The 17,063-nt window shown below is 39.1% G+C and overlaps 1 protein-coding gene across 1 annotated transcript; it reads left to right on the forward strand.

Moving 5' to 3' along the window:
• The first annotated feature begins 270 nt into the window (after positions 1-270).
• Positions 271-15,270, forward strand: LOC145446492 (integrin alpha-D-like). The gene is made up of 10 exons (XM_080324799.1): positions 271-628; positions 1,543-1,619; positions 4,743-4,873; positions 7,350-7,467; positions 7,531-7,705; positions 9,802-9,874; positions 10,698-10,840; positions 10,900-11,005; positions 11,119-11,236; positions 12,034-15,270. Exons 1-10 carry the CDS (start codon positions 435-437, stop codon positions 12,141-12,143), a joined length of 1,245 nt encoding a protein of 414 aa, XP_080180925.1. The 5' UTR covers positions 271-434; the 3' UTR covers positions 12,144-15,270.
• The last annotated feature ends 1,793 nt before the right edge of the window (positions 15,271-17,063 follow it).

Genomic DNA, 17,063 nt, shown 5'->3' on the forward strand with positions numbered 1-17,063 from the left:
AGAAAGTTCCTGCGTGTTGCAGGTTGCAAGCCAACTACATATGTAAACCAAGAGTGAATATTTGCTGTACTAGTATCACAACCTTTAATTGAGTCTGATACGTGCACGACTGCACGTGTTCAATATGCACTGCATCAATTCATCTCTACTTTGCGATTACAGCATCCACGTGTGCTTAGTGCTTAGTCGACAAGATGTGCTACTGTTAAAATTAGCATAAGGTAAAGATCCATGTGTTCCGAGCCAAGATTTCCGTGTCAGAGGTATTGCGCACGATTTCGTGATGTCTGAATGTCGAACTGTGCTGCACTGTGCGTGATAGATGGACGTCAATCAACGTTGCATTTCCTGTGTACTGCTGGACGCTTTAAATCTTAATCGAATACATCTGGCATTTTCTTTCGCAAAGCAGGTTGTGAATGTTATGATAACTTATGATGTGCGGTAACTCGATAATTGTCGGTGCTTTGTTGACAATATTGTTAACGAATCGAGGGGCTGAAGGCTTCAATGTCGTAAACGATACTACGAAAACTCTGACAAGACCCGACAAAACAGGAACTGGCGAAGAAACGTTTTATTTCGGTCATAATTTCATTGTTGATACGTCTTCTTCGGACGAAAGCAGGTATGGACCTAATGAGTAATAAATGCCCTGTATTTCGTTGTATTTACTCGAGTTTTGTTTCAGTTTAATAACCTGTAGATATAATCAAGGTATTGTGATTGTGAGTTTCATATATTAATTTGTATTCCAAGAATTTCAAACATATGGATACTCTTTCCGAATTGGAGAGCTAAGATTTACCATATAAACAGTTGTCAAGTACGAATTCTGCATGAGCAGTAGCAGCCACACTGATGCATAATATCACTGGAAATTTTTATCATCACGAATTACCCGTTTTCAGGCTTGCGAAAATTTGCTGTATTCGAAATACAGGTGTAGCTTTGGGCATAGATAGTGCATCGCTATCAATGCGCTATTCACGTCACATTTATTAACTGCCAGAGATGAGCACTGATTCGGATTTGCAGATTCCGGATGCATCGGATATGATTTACTATTGTTTTGAAACTGGATGTGAATGTGGACTTGGTATAGAATTTCTAATAATTTTGAATTTCGTTGTGACTTTTGGACATATTTCGATCACTACCTGATCAGACTTGGTACTGGACATACGAAATTCAGGATTCCCATTTACGTGATAGAATATTTTATCATCTGTACATTTAGAGTCCGCTGTTGTGGAGTTCATTATCTCATGTGGTAAATTTATCTAGTTTAGATATCAGACATAATCATAGACCATGACGCACAAGGCCGGTAAAAGGCGTTAACCGTCACTTATTTCCGAATTTATAATAACGATAACTGCACAGTGAAATGTGCAAGTTGGTTGTGTTATATTACAGCTGTTACGATCGAGAAATTCAAACGTGACTATTTACCAGTGTCCTATTGACCTTTTGTTGCGAATAGCATGGCGTGAGAAATCCTGGTTTGATAAATGTCATCACCATGATAAATGTCTTCAGGTTACTCGTTGGATCTTTTAACGTTCCTGCCGACGATCTCCATTCGCCGGGAAAGCAAGATGGAATTCATATGGACGGTAATTCGTGGATAGCAATTTTAGCCCTTTATTGCTACGAATATTCTTTTAATCACACCATCCAAATTACTAAATCATCCATCATACTAATAGGAATAAGTTGTAATATTCTAATAAACGAAGACATGTATAGTGAAATAGTTGTTGGTTCCAAATTTATGCATAGTATATATAAAGCCCGATCGATATCGGAATTTTGAGCCGATACCGATAAAACCAACTAGCACCGTCACCGATATATTCAGTCGATATTCGAAAGATATGGCATCCAGCTGAAGGCACATTTACAAAACTTAAGAACATTGATTTGAACAGCTTTACAGCCATTGTCATGCTTGGACATGAAATAAACTAGAAAGGCTTATCTGAATTGAGCCAGGCCACATAGCGTGAGCGCGGGACCTGCCTAGCAGTCGCAGAATTATTGTTGTTCTCTGACTACCTACTACCACGTTCTGACGTCACGTAAATCAACGATAGTTTTTTTTTTACTTCTAATGGATGACACCGATATTTCCTTCAGACAGACACGGGGATATCTAAATATCTAAATATCCCAGCGCCTTCAGAGTGTTATATCGGTCGATACTATATTGGCGAACCAATAGTTATTAGTATAGGTCGGGCTGCTTTCAAAAAGTTACTTCGTCATTTCAACAATTGAGTCAACCCTGGCCGATTCGTGTTTAGCTGTTAATATAACACGGAGTTCGTTGCAGTTAGTGCGAATCGTGACGCGAAAAGTGCAATTCCTGTCAGAGATTCTGTCATGTGCAAATGTAAACTTTTCGTCCCTTGTATTACAATATGAAGAGTAATAGGCTACATGGGGACAACTATAGGTATCTTATCGATGTTAATCCCGTGAATTCAGTATTTGGCAACAGCAGTATAGATATACTCCTCCACTAAACCACATATATCTGGTTCAAATGTCGCGGGCCAATCAGAAATAGTGATATAGGAATCGTATAGGCGAATAGCTTATTTTGAAACAACAACAACATTTTGAAACTGAACTGAATTTCAGCATTTTAAAATGCTTTATACTTAGCGTTCTTTCGAAATCCCAAATCAGATCGTGGGCCGCGAAATACAACCTCGTGGGCAGCGTGTTGGTGACCCCTGATCTAGTGCAATTGTCTCACGGCAAATGATGCCGTTGTGTTGGAGTAATGCCTGGAGAAATACAATGTCCGGACTATAAGTGCCATAGTTGTGGATATTATGAAATCATAGAAGTAATATTGCAAAGCGTATATATCATTACCCTTCAAATGTGATGTTCATTTGGAATAGCTGCTGAACTCTGGCTTAACAATGTCTGTGTATCTGGCGCAATTCCATTACCTATCATCATGGTGATGAACGGGATGCTATTCCAAGTAATTAACATTGCATTCGAATGCAGAGTTAGAATATTCGTGGCCATAACTGCATCGTGCAGTACAATAATAGAACACCAATGTGCAATTCAAATAGAATTCACGATTGTGACTGTAATGTACACTCGTACAGACATACGTATTACCAAACGCAGGGCTGGAATAATACCATGCGGACTGCTATCCCCAGACAGTTTTGAGTCTTTTGGCCGATGGTGTGAAGTGGCGCAACGGATACACTGTTACATGCTTACATCACAGAGTAAATGCGCTGAAACCAAAATGTGAGGGGGCCAAGACTGAACGCCATTGTAGCTTTTGACTATACATTAAGGTTAAAGAGTTTATGCTAATCTATAGACATAGGCATTTATCCATACATCCATATAAGTCAAGATTAATACGACTTCGCAAGCCATCGCAGTTATATACTGTCCCTCATGTTCATTGTTCATCGGTTCCGTTCCTGAAGTTTTAACCTGCACGGTTTGGCTACAAGACGTTACGACTTTGTCCTTCTACTTGGGCGATAGAGGTTATAATCTGACGTTGAGAAATGTGTGTGGTCACTGATATCGTATCAAATCAAATATTGCATTAGCAATTGCATTGACACTCTGCATTTTCTATAGGTGACTTGGCATTACCGATATTTCCGCTCACAGACGAAATAAATCACATTGGATTTAGCAACAATCCGATCTACATAACAAAATAATATGATCACCCGCGTTTTAAAAGTACCGGAATTATCATACACAATTTGCCCACTTAACTCGACTACCTAGAATAGATTACCACTTTCCAAGCTTTATTCATTTGCAAATTCTCATATTAGGTCAGTCAAAGTCGAGTTTGTTGAACAACTCACTTTCGACACAGAGAGGTGCCAGAATGAAAAGACATTCCTATGGCCGAAAGGTTGTTGCCAATCCTTTTCAGTCATCATTATTTGACCAGCAGCCGTGCTCAATGTTCATAAAGCCAGTCGGTAAGAGTCCTTGTGCAATTATCATCTGAATTTATGAAACCTTTCACTCCACCGTATATTCACGCATCGTTTTCAATTAATTATATCTACCAGGCATCGGAAATAACACATTACCAGAATGCCTGTCCGAATCACATCTCGTTATGTCATCAAAAAGTTCAACACGATTTGAAATGGCCACGACCACAAGTTACCGGTTCTCTGTCATCGCATGCAGAGATGTTTTCAAATAATAAAATGATTAAATAAACGAACGCCTGTTAAATCCGGCTCTGATTACATTGGGAAATGAACCCGTGAATGGTCAATGGTCATGGTCATTGGTCATGAGTACCGAGTATAGGCTATTTTGTATCTTGAAAGGATGGCTTCGATTGGCTTGCGTGAAATCTGTTACACAGAAACGTCAAATCAGAATAGCAAATGCAATCTGTGCTCAAATGCCCATCTTACTATCAAGCAAAATGACAATTGTTTAACTTCAGTTCGAATACGGTGACTTTCAGATGAGAAATGTTTTTCACATTTCCAACTGAGCGCGGGGCTCCTTCAACCACTATGCTTCAACGCTATAGTTTCATACAAATCGCTAGACAGACACGACGAACTGCGAACGTACGTTGCTATTATAGTTACTACACTGCAGTAGAACATGGTACGCTATATGAATGTATGCTTTCCACGTAATATTATTGTGCTGCGTAGTAAAAATATTGGCCTATATAATACGTTATACATTTTCCACAGGCCGAATGTTCAATTGTAACCTCGACCTATTCTCCACTAACGAAACCTGCAGTGAAATGAAATCATCGCCATTACGCGCCAAACAGTTATCAGGAGGCTCGATGATCCAGTGGAACGATGGCTCGTTGGTGGTAAGCAACACCTGTTTTACACTTGTGGGCGTCATTTGATATTTCGTTACCTGTTTCACGTGCAGCTTTTCTGTTACGGCTGTTTCTCTTAGCGTCCTCGACCTCTACTTATCAGTGAGCACATGCGTTCCAGTTATGCCAATGGTTTTCTACGTTGTGTCGGCTCGGACCCCGGTAGGCCTTATTTTAGGCTTGTGGGTGTTAATCAGCATTCAAATTAACCCAAGGTGTTCGCTGAGCCAGTTTCAGTCGTTCACAGACGGTCAAGTTCTAGATATCCCTGTCCAGTAATTGATAGTAATGTAGTTAGTACAGGGGTTCTCAGCCCTTTCTTGGCCGTGGCCCATTTTCCGGTTTAAAAATGTGCTGTGGCCCACCTGATATCTTAGAGTCATAATCCTGTTTAATGCGTGGTCATGGACAGCGTCGATATGCCCATTTCTCTAAAATATGCGCATTTTTCTCTAACTGATGATATTTTAATCTCGGTCCCGGGATATGAAATCGCTCGAAGCGCGAAAAAAAATTTCAAGTTGAATAAATATCCTCCAACAAACGACCAACGACATAATCTTGGGCCCCTTCGAGTTCCTCAATTAGGGGTGTGGGTGCGGTAGTTACGGCCGTGGTAGATCATAAGCTAAAAGTCCTAAGTAGATTATTTTCGTCCGCCGCTCCATTCGCGTCGCGAAACACAATGATCAGATCCCCGCACTGTGTGATTGGGACTTTAGTGATACTATTGTGGGGAATATTCTAGTCATTCTGGGCCAGCATCGAACAATTCATTGGTGGATGGGGTACTGCAGAGAAGTTAAGAAAGATTTTTTAATATGCATGTTGTACTTTGAAATGTTTTCATGTCTTGTACCAAAACAACTGACGTTGCGATGTCAGAACATTCAATCCAATGATACAATCCATTCCTGTGACTTTTTCATTATGTACAATGATTTCCAGGCCGGGCATTTTAAACCGACTTCAAAGATTAATGCGCTCCGATAAATCCTCAATCCATTAAGATTCGTTGAGGTGGTGCAGTATACATCCGCCAGAAGTTGCTAATATTTTGCAATTATGGTTATTTTTAGCTTACAATAATACGGCCTGCCGAAGTACAGTAAATCTGTCCATCAATTTCACTTCATTGCGAGTTCATTACATACCCCTTTCGACGGCATACGGCATATGACGCTGCCGGAATACTTGGTTACTTCAGCATTAGCTTCCAGTTATCATACGCTTGAAATTATTTTAGTTGCTGTTAGCCGTAGGTTGTCATAGCCAGTAGAAAAAGTCACCGTTTCTCCATAACGTTTTCGATTTGTACATGCTGACTTCATACGTGCCACTACGTCTAATCAGGGTCGGATGAAAAGCTTTGTAGCTATGTAGCCTACGTATAATTAGATAATACGAATATATTTTTAGCGAATAACATAAGAAATATAACTAAACCAACATTAATTCTGAAATTTTCTAAATAGCTCTGTGGCCCACCTCAAAATGCTCTGTGGCCCACCAGTGGGCCATGGCCCACCCTTTGAGAACCCCTGACTTAGTATATAAGTAATAAGATAATGTGGTAGATTTTTGTTTATGTGACTCAACGGAAATTTGGGTTTCGCCAGTAGCTTGTAGATTAACCTTACGCGGTTACCATGAACATACAATATTCACCCGATACTGCCAATCGCGAGAATCTCACTTTTCCACTAAAACGAGATAATACGCAATGACGTCGATGGCGAAGTGTTACGCCAGGTTAATTAAGGTTAGGAAGGAAGGAAGGAAGGAAGGAAGTATTGTACTTTTGAATTGTTTTCGGGTAGGATTGGGATCTACGAATATGTGTAGTAGTGTTGTTCAAAAATATTTATTTTCGATTTTTGCGACTGTTAGCTGAAATTGTTAGGTTACACTCCAAATTTGACTCAATTCCGACTGGTAGAAGTGAAGTTATCAGAGTTGGCAAATTTTGAATTTATTATATAAAAATCGAAGTATATATTTTTAATTTTCACTGTCCACCCCATGGAATTGTCAAGTACTCTCACACAGCAAATTTTACTCAATTCCAACTGCGTAGAAGCGAAGTTATTGGACTTGAAAATCTTTGATTCATAAAAAGAGTATTTACTGCGGGTAATCCAACAATTACGAATAACTCTATTAACTTCACTTCTACGGGCTGGAATTGTGTCGAATTTGTTTTGCATAGTTTTTGTAGAAATCTTAACAGTTTGATGGGTTAGCCAGTAAAATGTGAAAAAAGTTTTATGACAAATTAAAAATTTTCAACTCTAATAGCTTCATCTCCACTGGTTAGATTTGAGCTAAATTTGGTGCACAACGTTTTTTAGCCAACCTAAAAATTTTAGCTAATAGATAAAAGCTTCAGTTATTTTAAACAATCCTAACATGTAGGTATAGGGCTCGCTACATATATTACAAAACGCTTTTACGAATTTTGCAGAGTTGCATCCCAACACAAGACCTGCAGTGCGATGCAGTGACATATAAACCTGGATACTGCTATCGGAGTTCAGATGACGGAGAGACTTGGCTCCAGCGAACGACTTCGTCTGATCATGGTAAGTGTATACCAACACTCTCTCCGATCGTCCCATCTAGTGCTGACAAATCTCTGCCTACAGAATGCCCAGTTTTGAATGTTGACGCGATGATTGTACTCGACGGCTCGGGATCTATTGGGCAATCCAATTTCGGTATCATCAGGAATTGGGTAGTGAACATTAGTAGGAAATTTGACATCGATGGTGGCAGTGTCAAAATGGGTGTCGTGCAATATTCACATTGGTTCAACAACAGGTTAGTATATCAATTCTAATAGCAAATGAACAATAGTTTATTTTACAGTTCGTAATTGAAGCGAAAATCCATTTTATCCTGACATAAAACAAAAATAACTGAAATATTACCTTCAATGTGGGGAACATGTTGAGCACTGCTGGCCACATGAATTGCAAAACAATTTTCTGCGGCTCTCGGTATTTTTTAAAATTTTTACATTGTGTATGAAAACCCAAAACAGACGGGAACTATGTATCGTTCTAATGTCCAGATGGCAAAAACCACGAATAGATTGAATGTATCAACATAACTAACGATTTAACGATTGCGGGTCGCGCTGATACATTTATAACACACAGAAAGTAACGCCAATACGTCAAGCACGTGCTGTTTTACTGCAGGGACAGGCATTCGAGTGGTTGTAGTTCGTTAGCAACTACGTTAGCAATAAAGCACGTGGCTGAGTGCGTGACGATTTGTACGTAAGTTCGACGTCATAAACTTTAATGAGGAGAAATTGATTATGCATCACCAAAAAGTATAATCTGTTTCGTTGGAAAATGAAATTATGCATTCATATTTATGCTATGTTAAGTACTTTCACGCAAAGACGTCGCCGACCACACTTGGCAGGGGGCGGCAGAGTCCTCATCCGTAATCTAAGGTGAGCCCATTGGTACTTTAAGTGCTATTCTCCCGTAGCAAGATATACCTAATGAGGCTAGCATATGGTAAAAGAATGGCCAGGTAAACATCACGCCAAGTGAGCACCTGGCAAGGTCTCGGCAATGTCTGTTGTGCATGACATTCCCTGTAAATACTTCCAGGTCAGGGGTCTCAAACTCAAATGTACTCACGGGTCAATTGCCTAGTTTTTGATGACACCGCGGGCTGCAGCATCAATTTGGGCATTCAATGCCTTCTTACGACTTACACGAAAAAAAAACATAAATATTTGAATAAAATTTTTGTTGCATGTAGGCCTACTTGATAGAGAGTAAGCATAATTTAACAAAATATGAGATATAGACGTACAAGAAGACAAATGCATGATGTCATCATAAAATCTGTCTCGTTATAATTTTGGACCTAGCTGACATCTGACGTTTCACAACACACGGCGTTCCGACTCGCAAATCCTTTTCTAACTTTTAAGTTTGTCCCGAGTAAATTCGAGTCATTTCATTATGTCACCGAGTCATTCCGAGTCCGAGTAATTGTGAGAAAGGCCGCATCCAAGTCACAATTTTCAGTCACCAATCATATATATGGCTAGGGTTGCATTTAAAACAAAAATAAATTTAAAACAAACATGTTTGAAACAAGGCCCTTGTTAGAAACATGTTTTTTTTTAATCCATGACGTCACGAATATTCAATTGTGGCGTCATAGGGGATATGCATTGACAATTGAAAATATAGGGTAAATATATATAGGTCCTTTGACGATCTATCTGTACTATTACTGTACAACCGATTATTTTGAGGGCTCTAACCATCCCATATCAATATACGTCTGCTATATTGGGTGGTAATTGTCCGTAGGCTCATACACCATGTTTATTGGAAAATATTTACTCAATTATGGCATTATTTTACAACTACAAAAACTCAATTTTTTTAAAAGGCCTTTGTTTAAAACACTATTAAAACATGTGTTTCAAATCACCGTTTGTTTTAAACGCAACCCCATATACGGCCATGTTTTATCATCTGAATATCTGACGTAATAACAGATCTTCCACCGCATGGTAGCGTTTGCTAGTGGTGTGATATGAAGTTTGTTGAGTATTTTCGGTTTTTTTTTTCTGAGCAATTTTAGAGTGATACGGAAAAGATGTGTGGTACTAATTATTGCCAAATGCTTGATAATTATGTTCTAGGCATTTACCGCATGTACAATATTGTAGATTTGCGGACAGATTGTAGATTTGCGGAACATTGTTTTTGCGGTTATCTCTCTATTACGCCAGAACGATATTACTGTGGAAATTACGATTGTTTTCACGCAGTTTTGATATGGACACGGTTGAGTTGATTTTTGTATTGAATTGCATTGTATTGAAAGTTTTCTCGGATAATATATTTGTTTGTGAACAAATATTTTTTTGATAGAGACCTCGATAATCAGCCAATGATGAAGATTGAGATCGGCTTGGGTGAGCACGATTCGTCTGCTGATTTTGAGGTAATTTTTATCCAGTAAAGCCTAATCTATTTAACTTCATATGCTTAATTTTCTCGTGAGCTTGACGCATAACATCATTTAATAATAAATAATGCTTGGCGAACGGATAAACGGAGACGTAATAAATTTATTTCAGCGCTGACATTCACAAATCATATTTTCGTAAATAAACAAGGAACGACGACCTTAGTCTTAGTCAGGATTGGCTTTAATTATGATAAATTAAAAATTAGGCATATCAGGGCTGACACCGACATATTTCGTCAGCGCCGAGATAGTCTGCGTCCTGTTATTGGAGCCATATACATTATGCGATATCTTCAAAACACAGAATGGTAACGGCCCATCCAAAATGTTTGTATTGGGCACCCCTAAGTTGTCAGTTGTCAGTTTGTCAGTTGTCTAGGGTGTTGTTCTCTGCTAAATGACATGAATTTCATTCACATATACGGAACCTACAATAACTCATGCATATTCCCATCCATAATAGCGAACGATTACGGTTGTAGGCCTATGACACCATCCATGACTACACTCGGTTTAGATTATTGCAGTACAATGAGAATGATAATCGGGGTGTTCGAAACTGGCCTGATCGAGTCCATATATTCTTGGAGTATCTTAATTGTATCAGGAATCATCATCGAGGTTGAGGATTGTGTTTCTATGGCTGTTGAAATTTCAGAATGGGACTGTACATATGACATCATTTCATTCCTGATATATGACTGGCTCCAGAATATTTTCTGATATCGCCTACTCGTTTTGCGAATCACTTGTTTAACAACTCCACTTTAACTACACTACACATGTCGTAATTCAGGAAGCAGTTGGAAAGCTCTCCTTGCAAGGTTATACCACGTATACAGCACATGCGCTCAATGTGACCGCTGAAGCATTTCGGAAAAGTGAGCGATTTCGTGACGAGCAAACCAAGAAAGTGCTCATTCTCCTCACGGACGGAGCGTGAGTGATATTTGTCCGATAAACGCCATCCCGTGGATAATTTCTTCATGCTCCTTCAGATCTCATGATCATCTTCAGCTCCCAGAAACTGCAAAGTATATTCGCTCTCTCGGAATAATACCATACGCTATTGGGGTGGGTCAAGCAGTGCAAGAAGAATTGAGGGTGAGTCAAGATAACGCCGTTATAGGGCCTGCACTAGTGCACTATACACAATTCTATGGCGGAATAAACATTGATGTGAAACGGTTGACAATGCATTTTTGTACACTTTTCAGATAATTGCTACAGGGGATGTTGAAAATCCGACGAATGTGTATAAGTTGGATAGCTTTGATGGTCTTCAAAGAATCGTCTCCGAATTAGAAACACAGATATTAAAAACTGCTCTGGAAGGTTAGTATCAAATTAGCGTAAGCAACAGTGCAGTCCTATACATGACGCCTATTCTAAATATTCTCTCCGAGGTGGTTCAAGTGGACTCTACTGATACCCAAGTGGAAATACAAATAAAAAAGTAGTCTCTCGCATCGTAGCATAACTGTCGATGTCTGAAACTTCTCAAAACTACTTCGAGAGTTGAAAACGAAACGACTTGAAAACTACTCATTAATAGTTGTAAAAAGTTGGATGATGAGTCATAGATTTTTATTATTATCGAGATGACAGATTTCGCGTCGTTGGAAGGGACCGTTCACGCTTCCACTTGTGTGCCTTGGAGTCGACTTTTATCAAAATACACCAACCCAAACTCTGTCAACAAAAGGAGTTCGTGTACCACCTAAAAATAGTACATTGAACTCTCTCTCTTTCATGCTGGTGACGTCGTATTTTGTGATACGATTGTTGATATACAATGTTCTTTTCAATTCTCTACTAGTTGCTGACGATTACCCCTGACGAGTGCCAGCCGAAAATATTCGGGTTTATTTCAATATGAATATACTATTCAATTGTAGAGTTTTATTTGTAAAAAATCTACGACGACCTACGAAATCCTTATCATCTCCATCACTACAGCGAATAACCTTGGAAGCTAAAAATGATCACAAATATATAGGTACGATTTCGGGATCATATTCCTGGATCGAAAAAACCATTGAATTAAGAATAGCCCAAGTCTAGTAAAAGATTCTAGATTACTTGGAAAAAGCAGGTCTTACGTTACATCTGTATTTATTGCCAACATGCAGGTTCTGTCGGTTCAACGTCAAATTCGTATGAGATGGAGATGGCTGAAATGGGTTTTTCTTCAAGTCGCAGCACAGTCACGGTTGGTATCAGTAGTCAATCATACGAATAAAATAACTGATTGATCGTATGTGAAATGTGTAGACCTATACCGTGTGTACGAGAGAGCGTCTGTCGTTGTGTGTGTGTGTGTGTGTGTGTATGTGTGTGTGTGTGTGTGTGTTTGTGTTCGCTTCGGATCCTTCGCGATGTCAATTACGCGCGGTTTCGGTGGTTGTTTATATTATCGAATAAGTATATAAATCATGCAGTAATTAATATCAAAGAAATATGAAAAATTATTAAAATAAAAGACCAAAAGAATAATTTAATCTTAGCCTTTGTAACTGACCCCGTGAACTTCGGGAGGTAGGAGGTATCACAGAAATCCTATGTTGTTGTTGTTGGTTTCAACAGGTTAGAAATTTTCAGAGAAAGTCTTCATTACAACTCTAATATTAGTCTAAACAAGCGAGAACAGTACAATCAATGCTCTCTCATTCACCGTTTGGCCTATGCTGGAATTTGGGCTATGCTATGCCAGTATTCTAGGTGCAATCATTGACTTTCTAGTTAACTCCTCTAACCCTCATCTTCGAGTTAACTGTCTACACTAACAAATGCAGTCTAAAACCTATTATATTTATGATGTCGAATAGAGATACGAGGGCAATGATACTGTTAGTGGTTGCGATGCAGATCGATGCTACGAGCATTTCAGTCATCCCAATCTGTCGGATTTACTAGTAAATTAAATTTCTAGCTGGCAATGGTATCACTGTATCAGCGTATATATATTAATCTTTCAAGTGAAAAATGCCTTGAAATTTCCCGAAAAACTGAAGCAAGAAGAAATGGAAGTATACAACATGACCATTACGTCTGGGGTAAGTATAACGCGTAATCCGTAACGTGCGGTCAGAGGGGGCAAGCGAGGCAGTGCCCACACTTTGTCAGGATAAGTAAATGAAAATTGCGAAAACTTTCGCTGAATAATGGTATTTTTCTACAGATGTTGATAAAAGGCAAATTTTGAACAAATTACGTAATTTAAATATATTATAGTGGTTCCCAATGTTGGCGATATCGCCCCCCAGTGGGCGATTTTGAGAAACAATGGGGCGATAAGGGCGAAAATGTTAGAACATCCAGTGGGATGTATTTGATTAACACGGTCAAAAATGCACGTGAAGACGGCTTATTCTGCATATGACGCAAAAAAAGGTCAACTCATCGACATTTTATTAAAACTTTGTCAAATCAATACACCACAAGATTGCGTCATAATGGAAAGATGGGAGGGTGCCGAAACGATTTGGAGTATAGTCTTTTAATCAAACACCCACCTTGGCCTACAGCATGTAAATAAGAGGCATGCATCTACGGTTTCCTACGAAAAAAGGTCTTTAGTAGATTCACCAGCGATCAGAGTTAGATGAATAAATTTCTCGATTATATTTCCTTTTTTTTCGGATCCGGAAATATGGGGTGGGCGAGTGAGGGCCAAAATTAGTTTCGAGATTGATAAGGGGACGATGAGTCTAAAAAGGTTAGAAATCACTGATATATAGCTCAAAAATATAGAGCGAAAGGACAGGTGAGGCCAAGCCAGCAAAGCCTCTCATGTGATAGTGCAATTCAGAATTTACAATATAATTGCTATTTATTGAATTCTATTGTCGCAGTGATTCCCAAAAGTCCAACTATTATTAATGTTAGAACATCTGAGCCGTCTTGAAAAGTCGTCAGGGTATATGACATTTGGCTTTGTTACGTACGCCTACAATGACAACGCAGTGAAACAACACAAGGCGGCGGACGAATTCATCTGAGTCACCGATTCTTTCTTGGCTAACAAATTCGCCAATCGCAGCACAGTGAAAAAATGCACTATCGGCTATGGACTTGCCGAACCGGAGATGTAGTATGCAACATCAACATATTGTGCAGACCTAGTATCCTTTCATTATAACAGGGGTGGCCCTGGCCAACCTTTTGGCCAAAGAGCCGCATTTGATTTAGGATCGATTATGCGGGCCATTCCAGTGATAATTTGTAATCATAGAAATCGCTGCGATATAATTTGTAATTGAAGCCTCAAACCTTTATGATAATAGTAGAAATGTGTATCAGCCTCTTTTACTATAATAGGAACAACAAACATACCAAGCGTAGATAAGTCGCATTTCAATGCTGTTTGGCATTGTTTTTCCCTAACAATTTTGGCAAAATTCCGTGATATGGACGATGCAGCAATGTGAAGCGAGTTTTCCATGTAGCTGTTAGAAATTAATGATCTCACAGGAGATCTGACATCGTTCAAAAGCGCAAAAGACTTGCTCCTTCAATAATACATGCTGTCGTGAGGTCACGAAAACCGCCAATCTTTGTATCCTTCGACACTTTTTATTGGTGCAATAGTTTTTTTGTAAAATTCTTGCAATAGCAAGTCTTTGAGTATCGAATATAGCCTACATTGTACATGTATTGTACAATATACATTGTACATAAGTTTGCATTTAAAATAAAAATCAATTTAAAACACACCTGTTTAAAACAAGGCTCTTGTTTGAAACATGTTTATATGAGCCATGACGGCACGAATATTCAATTGTGACGTCTTAGTGGATTGGCATTGACATTTGAAAATATAGGGTAAATATAGCCCTTTGAAATATATAGCCTACGTATTATAGCTGTTGAGCCGACTATTTTGAGGGTTTCGACCATCCCATATCGTATGTCGGCTATATCGGGTATGGTAATCGTCCGTAGACTCATACAACATGTTTTTGGGCAGTATTTACACAATTATACAACTTAAATTTTTTAAAGGCATTTGTTTCATGCCTTTATTTCAAGACTTTGTTGTTTAATGGAATATTCTGTAGCGTTAGTTGCTTTTCGTTTCATATTTTACATCTTGTAAACTTCTAAATCAATGCGGGCTGCGGACTATATCTCACTGTTAAATACGTTTTGCGCCAGTCTCTGATATCAGATGCACCCAAATGAAGTAAGAAGAAAGATTGGCCTACAAACTGACTCTTGAAGTACGGGGACGAATTGTGTGTTATGTATTTGGCGGAAAATGTGATGCGGTATATAACACTACTGTTAAGCGTGAAATAAACAGACAAAATATCTTGTAATGTTGTTGTAATGTCCATCAAAATAGTGGGAAGTATAGCGAAAATCTCCATACAAGCAATTTAGATTAGATTAGATTAGATGTTGTATTATTACAGATTTACTTGTTTTTAGTGAGATAGCCTATCTGTCACTGCAAAATCGATTTAATAGTTTTCCTATAGGCTTTACAAGTCGCACTTGATTAATACTAAATTAGCCAAATTTATTTTGTTGTATTTTTGGATATTTCGTTGGTAGAACACACATTCATACATACATGAGTAGCTGACAGGTTATAGACTGCATAGTGGGATACCTAAAGAATACCAAGGAGCTGGATTCCAGATGTAACATGTGGCAGATGTCGAAGTTATCTTGAAGGTCGGCTGAGTGCCTATGCCAATATGTCGCTAGGAGTTATGTCATTTGCCGTTCCAATGGTTTGGAGATAGACAAAAACTATTATGACGAGTGTTATTACTTCTGTATGATGAACATAGCCATGTATCGAAATATCAAGAGAGGAAAAGCGCTGATGACTTATCCAACTTACCATCATTCACTACACTTCTCCGTAATGAGCGCGTCTTACCTGTGCGAACCCTCTTACAATGATGGTAACTAACATTACTCGAGCATTTTTATACAACTTGTACGTCTGATGATTTCCGTACCAGTGCAGTTGGAACTTTATGCTGGATGTAAAAACTCTGCAATAATCAACTCCTCGCAGATTAACGATAGAATACATTGTACATGCGGGTATGGTTTTCAGTATTTTTGATGGCGGCAAGGCCGTAGCCTTGTAATAGTTTTTTTGGGGGGAGGGGGAAAATTTTTTATGAGTTCAGTGGAGCTCCCTGTGGGAGCACCTCGCAGAACCGTGCATCCTTCAATGGACAATTTCATCACTACCCTTTATAGATACGATTATTAGGTGTGTGCGCGTACACACACACACACACACACACACACACATTTACCCCATGGAAGCTTCCAGTTGCCAACTATAGCTTGTCTTAGGCAATCGTTTCACGGATGAGCTCAAATAGCTGACGACTTGAAGTAGTCTTCGAAATCAGACATCATCCAACTGGCCTGGGCGATGTAAAAAAGGAGGCAGCATGCACAATGAATGTCAAGTAAAAGAAGATAATATAAAAGGCAGAGGCGGTCAAAGTAGTCAAGAAAGCTACTCAAGTAGAAGTAGAAGTAGCGACGCAAAAATATACTCAAGTACGAATGGAAGTACTTCTTCCATAAGCAACCTAAAACTACTTGATGTAGAAGTAGTATTTGCTGACTTTAAATCTACTCAAGTAAGTAAGTAGTTTTGAAAACGGTCGTAATACGTTCGCATGGGCTTTCAAAAGCCGCAAATTGAAATATGCGGAAGGTGCAGAGAGCTAGCTTCATGTACAATGCATATTGATGCATCCCAGAAGCAATGTTCCCTCCAATATTTGACGAGTCTGCGCGCACTCACCGACTCACTGCGCAGATCCTTGGACAACAGTGCGTAACGTCTAGAAAAGGTCATCACTCCGGATTTTTTGCGCGCAACTTCGATTTTCGGTGAGCAGAGAACGTGTCAGCACTGCGCATTTGCGCACGTGCACAGCTTAGAGGGAACATTGCCCAGAAGGTATCAATTTCCGACAGCATAAGTATTTGACCGCATCATGAGATACAAATGATAGTTTTGCTATGGTATGAGATACTAATCTTGTTTACTCGAACATCCCGTTTTAGAAAATGTCATGGAATGTTCGCTCACGCATATCACGGCCTTTAGTTTAGTCGAAGAGCAATACGGAGGAGTTGCATGGATACGATGTTAACACTTTGCGCGATTCGTATA

The sequence above is a fragment of the Botryllus schlosseri genome, chromosome 9, assembly GCF_051294905.1.
Source record: "Botryllus schlosseri isolate E-star chromosome 9, Bs_hap1, whole genome shotgun sequence".
Lineage (NCBI taxonomy): Eukaryota > Metazoa > Chordata > Ascidiacea > Stolidobranchia > Styelidae > Botryllus > Botryllus schlosseri.

What these genes read in the sequence shown, in the direction of transcription:
- LOC145446492 (XM_080324799.1), top strand. Translation starts at nt 435, where the DNA reads ATGATGTGCGGTAACTCGATAATTGTCGGTGCTTTGTTGACAATATTG. An exon ending in GGAACGATGGCTCGTTGGTG is followed by an intron (nt 4,874 to 7,349) that starts GTAAGCAACACC and finishes CGAATTTTGCAG; the next exon opens with AGTTGCATCCCAACACAAGA. An exon ending in ATTCGTCTGCTGATTTTGAG is followed by an intron (nt 9,875 to 10,697) that starts GTAATTTTTATC and finishes GTCGTAATTCAG; the next exon opens with GAAGCAGTTGGAAAGCTCTC.